Here is a 20,948-nt window from a genome sequence, read left to right on the forward strand (position 1 = left end):
GCTTACTTAGCAAAATAAACTTACTTCTGTTCCACATTCTTTTCTGTTTCAGCTTATTTCAACACTATAAGCTATACGAATTTCTTTTCTACTCTCCAAGGGAAGAACTTGTGATAGGCGCTGAGGTAAGTAATTTGAATAGATGGAACTAATTAAGCTGAATCATTTAATGCATGCTGATAAGCATCTGTTTTTTTTAACCGCTCAAAGCAACTTCTTGTCAAGATTATTCAAGTATTAATATAGCCAACTAGTAGTTTAAGTGTAAGATAATTATATAAAATGAGTGTTGGATTTAGAGAATAAGTTCTATTTGGGTGCTGAAAGTTTTGCTGATCAGATGCATTTTCACATTTGCCATTATTTGTGGGAGCTGAATTAGGCATTATTTTCCATCGGAGTCAGAAAAGGTGAGGCAAATTAGTACAATGATCCTTCTGTGTTGGCTTCTTGTCGCCTTTGTAGAAGAAATGCAAAAGCAGCAAAGTAAATGCCTTATTATAACACTCTCCAACCTTGCAAATAGTATTAAATTGCTTTACCCTTCCTTTCCAAACCAGGGCAGACAAAACTGCTGCCAGCAACCACAGCAGGATATAAACACAGAAAGAAAATAAGGATAACACATCTGGTCCTCAATATCCCTAAAAGTTTTACAGCGTCGGGGAGGGGGCTGACTCCTGAAGTATCTCCTGGCTGAGAGCTAGCAGGGGCAAGAGGAGTGCCAGCATTCGGGCAATTGGGTGGGCCCAGTGAGGGAGTCATCTACTTCACTGATTTATATGGCTTCTCTGTCATTTTCCGTCAGATCGTTTTCTTAATCCAGTTCCCGCATCTGCCACTTGTCAGCTGTGTGACTGTGGGCAAGTCACTTAACTTCTCTGTGCCTCAGTTACCTCATCTGTAATGGGGATTAAGACTGTGAGACTCACGTGGGACAACCTGATTGCCCTGTATCTACCCCAGCGCTTAGAAAAGTGTTCTGCACATAGTAAGCGCTTAACAAATACCAACATTATTATTATTATTACTTAAACGCCTAAGAAATAGTAGTCCATACTACCTACTCCCCTTTTATCGACCCACATTCTTTCGTTTGAAGTTCATGAGAGCTGTGTGGATTCTGACTGCTTTAGCCTCATTATTTACCTGCATCTGGATAGTAGTTCTTGGATCAGCTCTTGAAAAGAAAAAAAAAGAGGGAAGACAGCTCTTTGACTCTCCATCTTACCCATGGCTCTTACGTGCACATTTACATATCTTGCTTCTGTACTTTAATTGTGTTGTCATTTGGCAGCATGGCTGCAGGAAAATAATTTTCATTTCAGAATTATAAAATGCTATTCTTTTGCTAGAGTTGCATTAATTAGTTGTATTGATGATATTTTTCTCAACTTTTCAATAACACAATCAGTGCTTTTGGTTTATTAGAGTGATTTAAGATGTAATAAGTATTTAAATGTAATACCCTGAAGAAAATTTGGAGGGATTTTAAAAAGCAAAATAGAACAACAGAATGGACCATGACTAAATTTTAGTTTGTAATGATCAGCAGAAGTCACAGAAAAATGACAATTCACCTGTTTTTTAATTGTACACATGTAGCTTTAACTATGTGCCAAGCACTGTACTAAATGCAGGGTTAGATATAAAATAATCAGATCAGAAGCAGTGCCTATCCCATACAGAGCTCATAGGGAAAACAGGTATTGATTAGTCAATTATAACTGAGGAAAATGAGGCCCAGAGAGGTTAAGTTACTTGCTTAAGGTCACACAAAAGACAAGTGGTGGAGCAGCATTAGAACCCAGATCCTCTGACTCCCAGGCCCATCTAGAGAAGCAGCATGGCTTAGCAGAAATGACATGGGCTTGGGAGTCAGAGGATGTGGGTTCTAATCCTGACTCCGCCACTTGTCTGCTGGGTGACTTTAGGCAAGTCACAACTTTTCTGTGCCTCAGTTACCTCATCTATAAAATGGGGATTTGGACTTTGAGCCTCACATGGGACAACCTGATCATCTTGTATCTACCCCAGTGCTTAGAACAGTGCTTAATAAATACCATAATTATTATTAGGCCATTTACACATTTTCCATGAATCTAGAAATTGGCTCTCCTGGAGTCAATCTTTAGATGTTTCTTATCTTTCCTAACCATATTTATGAGAACAACTCTTACATTTTTGGATAAATCATGGGTTCATTTTCATGCAAACTATTTATTACACATCAATTAATAGTATATGATAAGGGCTAACTGCGTGCAAGGCTCTGTACCAAACTCTTGCAGGAGAATGGGAGAGGTAGAAGACATATTTCCTGACCTCACTTAGTTTGCAATCTATCTGGGGGCCCAGTCACAAAATAATTTAAAATAAATAAGAGAAAGACATGTTCATTAGTAATGTAGGTACAGCTGAGGTGGCCATAGTCTAGTATTCCATAAAGTGTTTCAGGATTTACAACAGTGAAATGCCCTTTGGATGGGCTAGGTAATGCTTAGTACAGTGCTTTGTATCCAGTAGATGCTCAGTAAGTATTCATTCAATAGTATTTATTGAGCGCTTACTATGCACAGAGCACTGTACAAAGCGCTTGGACTATACAATTCGGCTACAGATAGAGACAATCCCTGCCCAATATCGGGCTCACAGTCTAAACGGGGCGACAGCAAAGTAAAACAGAACAAAACAAAACAATATCATCAAGATAAATAGAATCATAGAGATATACACATCATTAACAAAATAAATAGGGTGATAAATCAAATATACAGTAAATACCATTGATTCATCGATTGCTGTGAAAGTAAGCAGCCAGACACCTTGCCAAAGTCCTCCGGTGGGTCCAAGTAAGGCTAGGTGCAAAAAAGAAGCAAGGATTGAATCTTTCTTTAAAGCCAAACTGTAACAACTGCGGTACAAGAAAAGCTCGCTGGGACAGGTAATGTGTTTATTGTTGTAGCGTACTCTCACAAGCACTTAGTATGGTGCTGTGCACACGGAAGCACTCAATAAATACAATTGAAAGAAAGAATGAATGAATGAATGAATGAATGAATGAATGAATGAATGAATGAATGAATGAATGAAAAAGGGCACATGCATTCAGTCGAGTGGTGGCTGCCAAATGAAATTGATGGTGTTTGCGGTAAGGGTACTCTTCCCCCATGATTGATAATGTCCTTGTGATGATACAATTTCCTTCCCAACAGTGAGGGCTAGATTCTGCAACGTGCCCACAGTTGACAGAATCACATTAGTAAATCCAGCTTGGGACTCTGTAACTAGAGTGTAAACTCATTGTGGGCAGGGAATACGCCTACCAACTCTATTATATTGTACTCTCCCAAGTGTTTAGTACAGGGCTCTGCACACAGTATTGTTATTATTTTCACTTCTACGCTCATGTTGAATTTTATTGATTGATAAAGTCCTCGTCTCCCAGTACATTCTTGCTCTATGAACACTTTTCTAGAAGCAGTATGGTCTAGTGGTTAGGGCATGGGCTTGGGAGTCTGAAGGTCAAAGGTTCTAATCCTCGCTCTGCCACATATCTTCTCTGTGACCTTGAGCAAATCACTGAAAAATTCCCTGTGCCTCAGTTACCTCAATAAATATCATGACTTACCATCAGCTCTAAGACACTCAATCAGCTCTCCCTCTCCTACCTACCTTGCTGATCTCTTCCTGCAACCCCACCCCACACACTTCACTTCTCTAACACTAACCTATTTTCTGTGCCTCAGTATTGTCTCTTCCAGTGCCCACCCCTTGCCCACATCCTCTCTCTGGTCTGGAACTCCTTCCCCCTTCATATCCAACAGTCTCCTCTCCCCATCTTTGAAGCCCTCCAAAAAAATCACCTCTTTTCCAAAGGCTATTCCCTGACTAGGCCCTCTCTCTGCATCACCTATCCTTGATATTCACCCTACCCTCAGCCCCAAAGCGTATATGTACGCATCCTTGCACTCTGCAATTTATTTTAATGTCTCTCACCCCCTCTAGACTGTGAGCAGGTCTTATGAATACCAACTCTCTTGTTGGCTCAATAGTAAGTGCTCAATAAATAGCACTGATTGAATTATTTTGTCACACTGGGTGAAATTCAAAAAGGTTTGAGACAATTATGAAAAAAAGCACCCAAAGCCTGTTGGTTTAATGTTGTTCAAGCTGCAGTCCCATTAAATTCACATTATGTATGTTATGGTAACTATGTAAAAAACGTGACTGTGGGCAAGTCACAACTTCTCTGGGCCTCAGTTACCTCATCTGTGAAATGGGGATGAAGACTGTGAGCCTCATGCTCGATCTCCAAGAGCTCCTTCCCCTCTGCCTTCAAACATGCCCACGTCTCCCCCATCCTAAAAAAACCCGCTCTTGACCCCACTTCCCCCTCCAGTTATCGTCCTATCTCCCTACTACCCTTCCTTTCCAAAATCCTAGAACGAGTCGTCTACAATCGATGCCTAGAATTCCTTAACTCCCATTCTCTCCTAGACCCCCTCCAATCTGGCTTCCGTCCCCTCCACTCTACCGAGACTGCTCTCTCTAAGGTCACCCGTGACCTCCTTCTTGCCAAATCCAATGGCTCCTACTCCATTCTGATCCTCCTTGACCTCTCTGCTGCCTTTGACACTGTCGACCATCCCCTCCTCCTCCATACCTTATCTCACCTTGGCTTCACGGACTCTGTCCTCTCCCGGTTCTCCTCTTACCTCTCTGGCCGATCATTCTCGGTCTCCTACGCTGGAGCCTCCTCCCCTCCCATCCTTTAACTGTTGGAGTTCCTCAAGGGTCAGTTCTTGGCCCTCTTCTGTTCTCCATTTACACTCACTCCCTCGGTGAACTCATCCGCTCTCACGGCTTCGACTACCATCTCTACGCAGATGACACGCAGATCTACATCTCCGCCCCTGTCCTCTCCCCCTCCCTTCAGGCTCGCATCTCCTCCTGCCTCCGGGACGTCTCCACCTGGATGTCGGCCCGCCACCTAAAACTCAACATGAGCAAGACTGAGCTCCTCATCTTCCCTCCCAAGCCCGGTCCGCTCCCAGACTTCTCCATCACCGTGGATGGCACGACCATCCTTCCCGTCCCGCAGGCCCGCGATCTCGGTGTCATCCTTGACTCGTCCCTCTCGTTCACCCCACACATCCTATCCGTTACCAAGACCTGCCGGTTTCACCTCTACAATATCGCCAAGATCCGCCCTTTCCTCTCCACCCAAACGGCTACCTTACTATTGCGGGCTCTCGTTATATCCCGGCTAGACTACTGTGTCAGCCTTCTCTCTGACCTCCCTTCCTCCTCTCTCGCCCCGCTCCGGTCTATTCTTCACTCCGCCGCCCGGCTCATCTTCCCGCAGAAACGATCTGGGCATGTCACTCCCCTTCTTAAACAACTCCAGTGGTTGCCTATCGACCTCCGCTCCAAACAAAAACTCCTCACTCTAGGCTTCGAGGCTCTCCATCACCTTGCCCCTTCCTACCTCTCCTCCCTTCTCTCTTTCTACCGCCCACCCCGCACGCTCCGCTCCTCTGCCGCCCACCTCCTCGCCGTCCCTCGGTCTCGCCTATCCCGCCGTCGACCCCCGGGTCACGTCCTCCCGCGGTCCCGGAACGCCCTCCCTCCTCACCTCCGCCAAACTGATTCTCTTTCCCTCTTCAAAACCCTACTTAAAAATCACCTCCTCCAAGAGGCCTTCCCAGACTGAGCTCCTCTTCCCCCTCTACTCCCTCTGCCATCCCCCCTTTACCTCTCCGCAGCTAAAGCCTCATTTTCCCCTTTTCCCTCTGCTCCTCCACCTCTCCCTTCCCATCCCCACAGCACTGTACTCGTCCGCTCAACTGTATATATTTTCGTTACCCTATTTATTTTGTTAATGAATTGTACATCGCCTTGATTCTATTTAGTTGCCATTGTTTTTACGAGATGTTCTTCCCCTTGACGCTGTTTAGTGCCATTGTTCTTGTCTGTCCGTCTCCCCCGATTAGACTGTAAGCCCGTCAAACGGCAGGGACTGTCTCTATCTGTTGCCGACTTGTTCATCCCAAGCGCTTAGTACAGTGCTCTGCACATAGTAAGCGCTCAATAAATACTATTGAATGAATGAATGAACAACCCGATTACTCTGTCTCCCCCAGCGCTTAGAACAGTGCTCTGCACATAGTAAGCGCTGAACAAATACCAACATTACATAAGGTCAGCATTGCGTACGTGTCGCTCTGATCTTTAGAGGAGCCTATATTTTATAGCAGTGAACCTTTGACATTTTAAATATGTTCCCTTTGTAAATTTAATGAGTTAATGATCAAGTAACAATGTGAACCGTATTATAATCATAGGTCAGGGAGTCGTCGGTCTTGCAACACAACTGGTTCATAGAAACCTTTCTCAGTGGAACAATGTTAAGGGCAGGTTTGGTTTTTTTTGACCAAATATACCAAGAAGCACATTCTCAATCAGTTACAGATAAGTATTAGGTACATTCATATATTTTACATTTTAAATAACAATTAGAATGAAATAAGAATCACACAGAAAGTTAAAGCAGAACATGAAGAAATATAATGCAGTTTTGTGGTGTAATATGTGCATCACCTCTACCTAAAAATGGCATAAAATACAAATTTTAGACAAATTTTAGACTCTTTTGGTTTTGTTTTTCTTAAAATGGATTAATCAATGGGTCTGATTAGGGAAAGTTTCCAAGGAGTCTTCTCAGGAGTTGTGACCGTTGGTTTTTCTGAAGTATTGTCTGTCGAAGCAGCGTGGCTCAGTGGCAAGAGCACGAGCTTGAGAGTCAGTGGATGTGGGTTCTAATCCCGACTCCACCATTTGTCTGCTGTCTGACCTTGGGAAAATCACTTCACTTCTCTGGGCCTCAGTTCCTTCTTCTGTAAAGTGGGAATGAAGACTGTGAGCCTCACGTGGGTCAACCTGATTACCCTGCATCTTCCCCAGTGCTTAGAACAGTGCTTGGTACATAGGAAGCATTTAATAAATACAATAATTCTTATTAATTATTATTATTACTTGGCTATTCGTTGCTCCCAGTCCCTCTCCATGGCCTGGGGCTCCTATTCTTTAGTGTTGATTGAGGGGAATCACAAAAGGGCCTATGTGGCACTCCTCACAACTACCATTTCCCCTGATCCTATCATGGCTAGTGGCAGTGGGAAAGAAAGGGAAGGAAGGAACTACATAGCAGCTATCCAGCTACCAGTTTCCCTTGCCCCACTCTGTTATGTATGGCCCCCAACTTAGCAGCCCTGAAGGCAGGTATCACGGACCATCTAAGGATCTGGTAGAGGCAGGAGCGGGGTGGATCAGAGGAGAAGGATGGAGAGGTGGGTGAGGGAGGGGAGGAAGAACAGAAAAGTCATGAGGAGGGAGGGGGCAGGATTACCTAATATTTACTTTATGAGCCTGGCATTGTACTTTTGAAAGCGATGTCATATTCGTGAAATGGTGTAAATTCAGAGATGTGTGAAATATAATTCATTGTAGCTCAGGAATTCATAAATGCGTTCTTGGGATCGCAAATAAGAGTGCACGCAACTGGCTTGAAATGATAACTAGTTTGATTTACAGTCTCAGAAATCATGATAGCTAAAACAGAGTACATAATATCCCGAGTGGGTACTCAAAAAATTATGGTTGGAAAAATGATAATTGGCAAGAAAAAGCTGTATTTCAACATGTGAGGGAAGAAAATAACAATATTAATGATAATTATGGTACTTGTTAAGCACTTACTATTTGTCAAGCACTGTTCTAAGTGCTGGGGTAAGTACAAGTTAATCAGGTTGGACACAGATCTTATTCCACACTGGGCTCACACTCTTAATCCCCATTTTTACAGATGAGGTAACTGAGGCACAGAGAAGTTAAGTGACTTGCCCAAGGTCACAGAAAGGATATGTGGTGGAGCCAGGATTAGAACCCTTGATGATGGCATTTGTTAAGTGCTTACTATGTGCAAAGCACTGTTCTAAGCAGTGGGGAGGATACAAGATGATCAGGTTGTCCCACATGAGGCTCACAGTCTTAATCACCATTTTACAGATGGGGAATCTGAGACCCAGAGAAGTTAAGTGACTTGCCCAAAGTCACACAGCTAACATGTGGCTGAGCTGGAATTTGAACTCATGATCTCTGACTCCCAAGCCCGGGCTCTTTCCACTGAGCCACGCTGCTTCTCGACCTTCTGTCTCCCAGGCCCATGCACTAACCACTACACCATGCTGCTTCTAAAGAAGGATTCATAGATCAAGAACAACACAGGTGACGAGGACTTTAAGAATCAATATAATTCTACTTGAGTGTAAGAGTGAAAATAATAATAATAATTGTGGTGTTTCTTATGCATTTCCTATGGGTAGACACAAGAAAATCAGGTTGCCTATAGTCTCTGTCCCACATGGAGCTCACAGTCTCAATCCCCCATTTTACAGATGAGGTAACTGAGGCCAAGAGAGGTGAAGTGTCTTGCCCAAGGTCACACAGCAGACAAGTAGCAGGGCTGGGATTAAAACCCATGACCTTCTGACTCCTGGGTCCATGCTCTATCCACCATTTAATCTATTGAAATGGAGTCCACTCATATTTTATTATTCCCTATAGTAATAATAACTGTGGAGCTATTCAAGTGCTTACCATGTGCCAAGCACTGTACTAGGCTCTGAGATGGATACAGGGTCATCAGGTCAGACACTCCCTGCCCCACATGAAACTCACAGTCTATGTAAGAGCGAGAGCAGGTAATGAATAATGTGCTTTATTTGAATTTCATAAAATGACATAGAAATTTTTCATGGTTTACTTCTACGAACATGCTTGAACCATCTTATATTCATTCAATCATATTTACTGAATGCTTACTGTGTAGAGAGGTTCATGAAACTAAAAAGATTAACTTCTTAAAGAAATTTAAAGAAATGCACATTTTAAAAATCTCATCATTGGCAGACCATCCCAGTTTCTCACCCTAGGCAAGGATCCCCGTTTTCCTCATAAATTGTAATTTATTTTATCTCAGTTCCTTTTTGGGATAGCCAATAATAATAATAATGTTGGTATTTGTTAAGCGCTTACTATGTGCCGACCACTGTTCTAGGTTCCGGGGATAGATACAGGGTAATCAGGTGTCCCATTTGAGGCTCACAGTCTTAATCCCCATTTTGCAGATGAGGTCACTGAGGCACCGAGAAGTTAAGTGACTTGCCCAAAGTCACACAGCTGGTAGGTGGAGAAGCCGGAATTAGAACCCATGACTTCTGACTCTTAAGCCCGTGCTCTTTCCACTGAGTTACACTGCCTTGCTTCCTCAAGTCACTGTAAACAGAAATAGTATAGGAAATATAGCAGTTCTAAAGTCAAGGAGGTTAGTTAGATATGATAGGTTTCATTTTTGAGGTTTGTTTCTCAAGGCAAAATCAGAATATTGAAAGTCTTTTATTTATTTTTTCATGTCTTCATGGATTTTTAGAGATGGTGAAAATGTATGGAAAATTCTTAGAGTTCCTTAGCAAACAATTGCCCTATGAATAATGACTTTTATTTCTTGCTCAAAATTACTGAGCTATGATTTCACTTCTTTAGCAAAATATTGGTTTTATAATGTCATCCACCCTTTTTAGGAAAACAAGGCCAAAAATATTGTAATTGGGAATTAAACAAGCCCCTGAAAGATGGTTATAAACATGATTCTTCCCTTCAATTTATCCTGAGGATTTGTATCTATCAAAATCAGCTAATCTTATCCAGGAATTTTTGGGCTATGAAACCTAGAAAAGATTTTCCTCCTGCATCCTATTAGCTAACTCTTGATGAGAAAGAAATCCAAAAGATTTTAACTTGTTGTTATACTTATTTGAAAAAATGATTTTTAAAAAGATGTTATAACTTTATCTGCCCCTCCAATTCAACTCTTCGACTCTGCTATTGATAGGGAATGGTTGCTGCCCTTGAAATCTATTTTCCAAAGCATAGAAAATTATAAATAAAGAACATTTTCCCCAAAGCATAGAAACAAAATCAATGTTTCCCCTATAATCTTCTCAAAGAAATCCAAGGAAAAGAGTGGAGAAAATGGCAGTGCCCACATTTTGAATCAAAAGTCTGGTTGCTTTCTTTTTTAGACCATTTACTTGTTTATAATGGAGAAAGTCAAATTTTCTAGCCCACTTAATGTTTCTTGCTAGACTTAAATTTAATTCTTCTTAAATGTAAAAGCTTAATATTGGAGAAAATAATGCTGGCTGCATTTGCCACTTGACCATTGCAAGGGATTTGTTTCAAATGAATCACTATAACTTCCTGAATTGACCCATTTCCAAAGAAAAGGTGTTTACCAGTAAGACTCAACTCCATTTTCCTTTCCTCTCATAATTGATATTATGTATTTTCCCTGTCTTTGGGGATTTAAAGGTCCGCAAAACATTATGAATGTGTCCTCTTTATTTTGAAGAGATGCATTTCACGTTTCTGTGATTAGGCAATGTTCTTTTCCCCTGATACAAAAGTTCCTTAGCAGATGAAGATTTAATTATTAGAGATGAGAATCTTATTATTTATTAATTATGAATCCCACAGAATTGTTCCTGGTGCTTAACGTTGGGCCTAGAACGCAAGGCCTCAGTCTTCCTTTAATCACAAGCTAATGGATAAAACGTTGTGACGGATAAACACTGGAAGTGGGTGGCAGGCATAAGGATGTAAAGTGAAATGCCACATCTTCTCTCGGTCTCTACTAACATTTCCAGGGTTCCCAAATCCGGTAGGCTCCGGAGCGTCCAGCTTAGCCTGAAGAAATAGTAGGGATATTCACAGATAAGATTGGAATAGGGAACGGTACTAGAACACTTGCCCAACATGGAGAAAAATGGTAAAGCCAGGCCTGAGAGCTTTAGGTCACACCCAAGATGAGAGAATGCCAGAAGGCTGAGAGAAAATCTGAGGCTAACTGGAAAGTTTGGCTCTGCACTAGGGCAGATCCCAGGCAATTTCCCAGGCAGTGCAGGGCCTGGGATAATTCGAGATCGAGCTACACTCTTCCCGGGGACTGGTGACCTAACCTGTCTGAACTGCAGGGTGGCCTGCTCCAACTTTTCTCTGTGGGTGTGCTTTGGAGCAGCCCAACTTCAAGTCCTTAATTACCTGAAGACCAACCAGATGTTCCATTGCTTGAATGACTGTATCTGTTGCTGAATTGTATATTCCAAGCACTTAGTACAGTGCTCTGCACATAGTAAGAGCTCAATAAATACTGTGGAATGAATAAATGAATGACTACTCCAGCTCCAAACAATACAACAGTCTGCAGGAGATGATAGTGCTAGGGAGTCACTGCGTGTAGCTCAAGCATAAATTGGACTCCTGAAACCGGGCCAAGGAAATGGCGAATTGTTCATTTGGGCGTGGGTTCTAATCCCGGCTCCACCACTCGTCTGCTGTGTGACCTTGCTGTGTGCTACCTGACTTCCCCGTGCCTCAGTAACCTCGTCGGTAAAATGGGGATTAAGACTGTGAGCCCCACGTGGGACAACCTGATTACCTTGGATCTACCCCAGCCCTTGGCACATAGTAAGCACTTAACAACTACTATCATTAGTATTATTTTTATTCTTTTCTCAAGTAATCAAGAGGGCTTCTTTATCAGGTAGAGTCACTAACATCTTAGGGACCCACTGGATTAGCACGATATCAGCTACACTATCCTAGCCCAACATATTCTAAGTGGCTTTCTTTATTTAAAAAAAGTTTTTGCAGCATTGGTCCACCTATTGGTGTTTCCATAGTATTATGGTTTGATTGCTTTTAGCAGTCTTAGAAATTGTTATATGAGTTTGACAGATGGCTGGGAATGTGTAAGCCAGTGTGCATTGTGCAGAGAAGCAGAGAAGTAAAGAGTCAATCAAGAGAGAATAAACATGCTCCAAAGGAGTCCACCTTATTGGTATTCAGCCTACAAAATAGGGCAACTTTCAATGCAAATCATGCAGCTGCATCAGCATCATTAACATTATGGGGAAGTGGGGAGAAAAAAAAACCCAACAAAGTGCTTTGTGGCAAAGTAGTTCGGTACTTGCACGAGGAAATAGCGTAGGGGGTGAAAGGGGGTGATTTTAAAAAGGAAACAAGTCGCTTATGCTTTGTGTTCACCTGCAGTTTTCATGGCCGCAGAAATGTTTAACTTCTGATCATAGGATTGCACAGATCCAGGCAAGCCAAAGTCTGTAGTTGGGAGGGAAAACCTGCTAGTCTTTTATTTTCAGGGCTGTGCAGCTGGTAAGAACAAAATCACAGAAATGTCTTACCACTCTTGTGAAATGAAACACCTTCTGGACGTATAAAGTGATAGGGGTAATCTTTACTGATGGGGTAATTTGATAAATGAATATGGACATCGGTCCATCTAGGGTGACCAAATTTTCCACTTCACATGGATGTGATGTCAACAAGATTTCACGAGACTAGATTTCTTTGAAAGTCCCATTTAACTCAAAAAGTGTCAAAAGATGTTCTCCAGTTTGACTTTAGAGAGCTAAACGAGCAAAGCATTAATGTTATAAACGGGATTCTAAATGACCGGCTTCCAGATTGCTGCTGGGGCACAGAAAACTTGGCCCGGCAACCGGTCTGAGGAGAGCAGATGCCCAGCTAACTATCAGACACCTGTTTTTCTCAGTTCGGCTGTATGGCACCGAAGCCTGAGAGGGAGTCCTTCTGCTCGCGCTGAGACTGGTTCCTTCTCTGGCTCCTCTGGTAGACAGGAATGGACCCACTAATCACTTCATTCCCTGAGCCAGTTTGTGCATCACTTGGTCTGGAGAAAAACTCCAGGCTTGAGCCTTTTCAGCCTGCTTGCAGTCAAACAGTCCCTGCATGCCTGGCCTCAGGAAGTGGGCTTCCCGTTCAGGGAATGTCTCTGAAACAGAAAAGGCCTACTTTTAAAAGATGGAGAGAGTAGGGCTTATGGAGCTGAAAGCCTATCGAACTATTTTAGAGTCCAACTTTCTACATTCATTCATTCATCCATTCATTCAATCGTATTTATTGAGCACTTAGTGTGTGCGGAGCACTGTACTAAGGGCTTGGAAAGTACAGTTTGGTAGTTCATGCCTGTGAGGCCCCTCTAGAGACCCCTCTAGACTGTAAGCTTCTTTAGGCAGGGAACATATCCGCTAATTCTGTTCTACTGTGCTCTCCCAAGCCCTTAGTACAGTGTTCTGCACATAGTAAGCCCTAAATAAAGAGCTTCGTTTGATTGATTGATATGGATCCACTACAGAAGGCGTCCGGTTTCTGGAGCCGTTTAGCCAGTCATCCACAAACCAACATCAAATGGTAGGATGAGTTTAGCAACCATGAGGTTTTGAAAAACAGATGACTAGCAGCGAGGCAAAGTTCACAGCAACACAGTTTCCCCGAGCATAACATGTGCGAAGAACAGAAGGTAGCAGGATACCTAAGCAGCTACTGGGTAGTCATCACCATCGTCAATCATATTTATTGAGCGCTTCTAGACTGTGAGCCCACTGTTGAGTAGGGATTGTCTCTATCTGTTGCTGAATTGTACTTTCCAAGCAGTTAGTGCAGTGATTGAAATACGATTGAATGAATGAATGAATTTTGTGCAGAGAACTGTATTAAGTGCTTGGGAGAGTACAATACAACAGAGTGAGTAGACATGTTTCTTGCCCCCCACCATCTTACAGTCTAATCAACTGAAAGGGGCAGACAAAAGCCAGGAAGGGGGGAATGAATAAGTGTTTTGTACAGTGCTCTGCACACAATAAGTGCTCAATAAATATGATTGAGTGAATAGTGACAAATAGTGCAACATAGTAGTGGTCTGTTGGGAGGCTACATTGGCTGGAAAGACTATGATAACAGGCAGGCTTGAAAATAGAGCTGGGTCCTATATGAAGCCAACATTTTAAGACGACTAGGAACTATAGGTGCCCACAATGTAAAATGAATATCGTTACTATACATATAGATATATATTTAAGCCACACCAGCACTCATGCTTGTGACCTCAATAAATCAATCAATGGTATTTATTGAGCATTTACTACTTACAGAGCATTGTTCTAAACACTGAGGACCATACAATAAAATAAATAGACACAATCGCTCCCCACAAGGAACTTTCAGACTACAGGGGGAGACAGGCATTAAAGTAAATTTCAGGTAGGGGAAATAGTGTAGTATAAAGCTAAGTATGTAAATGCTGAGGGGCTGGGTGGAGAATCAAAACGCTTAAGCGGTAAACAGCCAAGTGCATAAGTGATGCAGAGGGCAGGGCAGGTAGGGGAAATCGGGGCTTAGATGTGATTTTAAGAGGGTTTTGAAAGTGGGGAGAGTAGTGGACTGTCAGATATGATGGTGGGGGGAGCTCCAGGCCTGAGGGAAGATGTGGGCAAGGGGTCAGTGACAGGAGAGATGCGATCAAGGTACAGAGAGTAGGTTAGTGTTAGAGGAGCCTAGTGTGTGGGCTTGTAGCAAATCAACAACGTTAGGTAGAAGGGGGAGAGCTGAATGAGTGCCTTAAGGCCAGTGGTGAGAGGTTTCTGTGTAAAACAGGTGGATGGGCAGCCACTGGAGGTTTTAGAGGAGTGGAGAGATCTGGACTGAATAGTTTTTCATATGGATTGAAGGGAAGAGACAGGAGGCAAAAAGATCAGTGAGGAGGCTCATATAGTAGTCAAGGCGGAATATGGTAAATGCTTGGATCAGCATGGTAACAATTTGGATGAAGAGGAAAGGGTGTCTTCTAGAGATGTCAAGGAGGTAAAGCTGATAGAGTTTTGTGACAGACTGAAAACAGTAGTTGAATAAAAGAGATTCCGGGCTTGTGAGACAGGGAAGATGGTGGGGCTGTGTACAGTGATAGGAAAGTCAAGGGGAGGACAGAGTTTATATAGGAAGATTTTTTTTTTTTTGGCCTCACCAACAAGTAGCATCCTATTCCTAAATGAATAAATAAATAAAAAAAACTAAACTGGTGGCAAAATCCCATGTGTTCGTGCAGGTGTACCTGAAAAGACTGATGCGTGGCTCTCCCTTCCACGCTGTTTACCCAGAAAGAGAAGCAAAATGGCCTAGTGGATAGAGCACAGGCCTAGGAGTCAGAAGGACCTGGGTTCTAATGCCGACTGACACTTGTCTTCTGCGCGACCTTGGGGAAATCATTTAACTCCCCTGGGCCTCAGTTACCTCATCTGTAAAATGGGGATTAAGACTGTAAGCCCCATGTTGGACAGGGGATGTGTCCTACCTGATTAGCTTGCATTTACCCCAGCACTTAGTACAGTGCCTGGCACATAATAAGTGCTTAACAAATACCATTAAAAAAAGGATGGTTTTTTGGTGCACCTGGCCCTGTTTTCACCCAGCTTAACCCCACCCAGCCCACTCTGGAAATCCATTAATCAGTGGTATTTATTGAGTGCTCACTGGATGCAGAGCACTGTACTGAACTACTGGGGATAGGACAGAGGTTGGAGTTCCAGAGTTCTGCAGCAGCAGCCACCCAACAGTCAGTCAGTCATATTTATTTTGCTCTTACTATGTGCAGACCACTGTACTGAGCACTTGGGAGAGTACAGTATAACAATAAACAGACACATTCCATGCCTATAATGAGCTTACCATCTAGAGGAGAAGGCAGACATTAACACAAAAAAATAAATTACAAATAGACCTCACAATGGCTGTAATGCTCTTATACCAGTGTCCACTAGATCCAGCTACGGCAGTGGAATCAGATTACGTGCATAAGAGCAAGAGGAACTACTTGTGTTCCTTATGGGCAAAGGATGTGTCTACCAACCATTATATTCCTCCAAGCTCTCAGTACCGTGCTGTCTACCCCATAAGCATTCAGTAAATGCCATTGTTTGATTGACTGTGCCTAGACCTGGAGCTCCAGAAGGACCAGAAAAATGGTAGTCATAGGAGAAACTCTGCTCTCTCAAAATTCCACCCCTAGTTCTCTGTCCCCATGGCACAACCCCCGTGCTGTTCCATCTTTTAAGATTACCCCCAACTCAAATGAATGAACTCAAAATGATCACTGCTTTCCTAACGGTTTTGTGCCATCTCATATAGTTTGAAATTGTTCTTCACTATATATTGAAATGCTATAACTGGCCCTTCCAGCTTATGCGTGCCCATCTTTTAGCCAAGTAAAAATAAATAGCATGATTCCCAAGCAGCTGCTATATGGCGCTGCTGTTAGAAACAGTGTGGCTTAGTGGTAAGAGCATATGGCTTGGGAGTCGGGACCTGTGTTCTAACCCTGGCTCTGCCACATACTTGCTGTGTGACTTTGGAAAGTCACAACTTCTCTGTGCCTCAATTCCCTCAGCTGCAAAATGAAGAGTCAGTGCCTGTTCTCCATCCTGTTCAGAATTTGAGCCCCATGTGGGACCTGATTATTTTGCATCTACCGCATTGCTTAATAAAATTTGGCACACAGTTAAGTGCTTAACAAAGACAACAACAATACTCATCATAATAATAACTATTATGATTATTACCATTAGTATTAGAGTGGTGATAAAGTTAGAATCAGTGGTCAGGGGCATGGATGTCACATCAACATAAACACAGGTGTGCCTTCTCTTTTTCTGGCCCACTCCTGGGCCAGTTTTAAACTGTGCCTAGCAAAATTTTCATTCCATCATTATGGGTAGGTAAAGTTGACTGTGCTGTTAAGGTTGCAAAGCAAATTATGAAAAATTGAGAAAAATCATTTCATCACCTACTTCATTAAGCCAGCGATGGGTGCTGCTTGGTTTTCACAAATTTCTACACATCTCTCACAGGTTAGGATTCTCCCTGGGTCTTCTGCCTCTCCTTCCACAAGCTCCCTTTATTGTCTAATTAATACCCTTCGGTACCTATATTCCAAACCAAAATATCATTTCCCTGCCTTTTAGTTGTCAGGACTAATCACTAGCTACTAAATAATAGCCTCTGTTATTTTTCTAATTAACTACACCTGCCTTCCAGCTCAGAAGTCTTACAAATATTATCATGGATTTTCTTATTTTCATCCCTTGGCTTAGAAAAACGTTTTAAGTAGTTTTCATTTGGTGTGAATGAATTATAGTTTATCCTCTCAAGAATTCTTCACCATTTAACTTCTCTTTGGTCTATTTTAGTTATTTTACTGCTAGACAGTACTGATTTTTCTTAGTAGTGGGCTTCCTTTTTTTGGAAATGAACACTCTGAAGAAGCAGCAAAATGTCTTTAGGGCAATTCATTTTGTGAAGAGAATGTTCCCAAAGAAAGTTCCAGTTTTGGACCACATCTGTAAGGGAAAACGCAATGTGCGTAGGGGTTGAATCTTTTAGAAAAGATGAATGCTTTTGAAGGCGTTCCCGCAGGATCATCTCTGCTGTCACCCTGGGGACTCACTCGACAGGCTGTTCTACACACACACATTCCCCTTTTCTATGTTTCCACGTTCCCTTACCCCTTCGGTGCCAGGGGCCCCAGGAAAGGCCCTAAATCTAGACAGGCTGGCAGCCAGATGAGAGAGTAACATAGAGCCAGCAGCGTGCTGGGAAACATCTGTCAATTGACAGGACTGCCAGATCTATCAGAAGTATAGTCCATCGTGAAGTTTTCAATCAACCAAACTTAATTACCACAAACTACTAGTGGAAAATCTCCCTAATGTTAGCTGGCTAGCGAGTTGGTGATCATTAGCACTATCAGGACAGGTGGAGTCAGTTAAATCTAGATCTTCCCTGTGCAGTCAGGCAGAAGTCTTCCTTTGGTCTTCAAACTCTCCTTCTACCAGACTTTCCAGCAGACCATATTGTTTTCCCTTCCAATATTGGCACCGATGTGGAGCATGAGTCAGTCTGAATTAGTGAAGGTCTCAATAATGTGAGATTTCTTCACGTGGTTGGAGAAATCATCAGCTGCCAATTATGGTTGGAGCACTTCAGGAATTTGGAAGAGGCTCAGGTTTTGAAATTTGGTCCCATAAATCCCAGACATATAGATGTGGAAATTACTTAACATGCAACATTTAACTTCAGATAAACACAGGAAGGATTTATGTCTGTTTATACCAGCTTTTCTCCTTGCAAATCATTATGAGATAAGATTGATACTACTTGATTCAAAGAAATTCTCAGAATCTTTTCTAGTGGGATCTATTATTCACATGATACAGATCTTCTATCCCAAGACAATTAAAAAAAATAGTATATCTTCTTTAAATTTATTTGAAATGGATGAAACTTAACATTGGTTATCCATCGACTTTCTTAATTCCAAATAAGGGAACTTACTGTAATGTAGTGGTTCCAACCGCATAGATCCGTAGTTGACTGTAACAGTGTTACAGTGTACTGTTTGCCTAATATCAGTATCATAACGATACTTCCCCTTCATCCTTCACCTGTTCTTGACCCAATCCCTTTTCTGCCTCACCGTCATTGAAACCTGGCTCTCCCCGGATGACGTGGTCTCCCCTGCTGCTGTCTCTAGAAGGAGCCTCATCTTCACCCATCCCCCAGACTCACTGGGAAAGGGGGAGGTATTGACCCCCCTCTCTCCCCCCCATACCCCTTTCACACGTTTCCAATTCCCCCATTTTTTTCCTTTCTCTTCCTTCTAAACTCATATCATCCACCCCTACCATCCACTCCAGATACTAGTAACATCTACCTCACCCCAGGCCTCACCTCCAACTTTTTGAACCATTTTTATCCCTTTCTTACATTCCTTCTTCACATTGATCTTTGGGGACTTCAATATCCACATAGATGTTCCTGATGACCCTCCAGCTGCCTGCTTCTTATCACTCCTCCATTCCACTGACCTCCTGCTCTGCCCCAGCTTGCTCACTCAACAACTTGGTCACACACTCGCTCTCATCATCTGTAGTCACTTTACAATCTCTACCCTCATCAACTCTATCTTCCCACAACCTCCTCACCTGCCATCTCTCCCACACACCCCCTCCCCACAGTTCTGTGCTGTTCCCTGTCAGAGACCTCCGATCCTTTAACCTCATCCAATTTTCTCAAGGCAAAATGCCCAATTTAGCCTCCATACCCAAACTACTTTCCTTTAATGTCCAAATTGATGCCCTCAACCCTCCTACTCTATTCAACTCACTCGTAGTCCTGTCTCTTTGTCTTTCTTGTACCACTTATCCACAGCTCTGGGACACCTCCACTGTCTGCCTCCTTCACTTCTGTGCACAAGCCAAAGGGCACTGTTCGTAGAAATCTAGATATCAGACAAACATTGTCCGCTTCAGTTTGATGCTTTTGGGCTTTAACTCTGCCCTCTCCTCTACCTGGAAAAATGACTTCTCCATCTTGATTGATACCCATTCCCATTGCCCTCATCAACTGTTTCAAATGTTTAGCTCCTTTGCCAAACCCAGTGCCCCCCACCTCCCCCATCTCTTGCCCCTAATGACCAGATAACCTACTTTATTGAGAAAACTGAAGTTATCAGTTGTGATCTCCCTAAAATCTCCACCTGTTTCTCTCCAGTCTCTCTCTCTTCCTGCCCCTTATTCAACTCTCCCAACTTTCACAACAGTATCTCAAGAGCATAACTCTTGCCTTTTCCAAAATCCACCCCCTTCACTTGTGTATCTGACCCCATCCCTTCTTACCTTATCCAAACCCTTACCCTCTCCTTTTTTCACTCCCTCACCACCATTTTCAACTGTTTGCTCTCCAGTGGCTTCTTTCCCACTGCTTTCAAACATGCCCATGTCTCCCCTACCTAAAAACACCCCTCCTTTGACACCGAGGCTTCCTTCAGTTATGACCCCTTTTCCCTCTTACCACTCCTCTCCAAACTCGCTGAGTGAGTTGTCTAAACCTTCTGTCTCAAGTTCTTTTCCTTCAATTCTCTTCTTAATCCCCTCCAATCTGACTTCCAACTGCTTCATAGAAAGAAACCTAGCAAAGGCCACAAATTACCTCCTTTTTGCCAAATCCAATAGCCTCTACTCCTCTACTCCAGCACCTTTTACACTGTTGACCACCCCTTTCTCCTGGAAACATTATCAGACCTCGGCTTCCCTGACACTTTCCTCACCTGGTTTTCCTCCCATCTCCCTGGATGCTCATTCTCAATCTCTTTCACAGGGTCCTCTTCTGCTTCCCACCCTCTAACAGTGGGACTCCCTCAAAAGGGAGTCCCTATTCCCTTTCTATTCTCTATCTACAAGGGCTTTCTTGATGATCTCATTCTCTTCCGTGGTTTTAACTACCACCTCTATGCAGGTGATTCCCAAATCTACATCCCCAGCCCCTCTCTGACTCCCTCTGCATTCTCACATTTCCTCCTGACTTCAAGACATCTCTACTTAGATGTCCCACCGATACTTCAAACTTAACATGCCCAAAGCAGAACTCCTTATCTTCACACCCAAACCCTGTCCTCACCCTGATTTTCCCATCACTCTAGATAGCACCATCATCCTTCCTATCCTTCAAGCCTGTAACCTTGTCATTATCCTTGACTTTTCTCTCTCATTCAACCCAAATATTCTATCACTGACTCCTGTCAGTTTAATCTTCACTACATCTCTAAATTCCCTTTCCTATTCATCCAAACTGCTACCAAGTTAATCCAAGCACTTCTCCCATTCTACTTTATTACTGTATCAGTCTCCTTGTTGACCTCCCTGCCTCCTGTCTCTCCCCACTTCAGTTCATACTTCACTCTACTGCCTGGATCATTTTTTTACAAAAATGTTTAGTCCATGTTTCCCCATTCCTCAAGAACCTCCAGTGGTTACTCATACACTGCAGCGTGGATCAGTGGAAAGAACCCGGGCTTGGGAGTCAGAGGTCATGGGTTCTAATCCTGGCTCCACTGCATGCCAGCTGTGTGACTTTGGGCAAGTCACTTCACTTCTCAGTGCCTCAGTGACCTCATCTGT

The 20,948-nt window shown here is 42.9% G+C and overlaps 1 protein-coding gene across 3 annotated transcripts in view; it reads left to right on the top strand.

Annotated features, from left to right (window-relative positions):
* CABCOCO1 (ciliary associated calcium binding coiled-coil 1) overlaps positions 1-20,948 on the top strand; it is a 186,012-nt gene that overhangs the window by 66,981 nt on the left and 98,083 nt on the right. For all 3 annotated transcript variants that reach the window (XM_039911543.1, XM_007660634.4, XM_039911544.1), the window contains exon 5: positions 53-125. In XM_039911543.1, the coding sequence (XP_039767477.1) occupies positions 53-125 (73 nt within the window). The remainder of the gene's footprint in view (positions 1-52; positions 126-20,948) is intronic.

This window comes from Ornithorhynchus anatinus, chromosome 3, assembly GCF_004115215.2.
Source record: "Ornithorhynchus anatinus isolate Pmale09 chromosome 3, mOrnAna1.pri.v4, whole genome shotgun sequence".
Taxonomy (NCBI): domain Eukaryota; kingdom Metazoa; phylum Chordata; class Mammalia; order Monotremata; family Ornithorhynchidae; genus Ornithorhynchus; species Ornithorhynchus anatinus.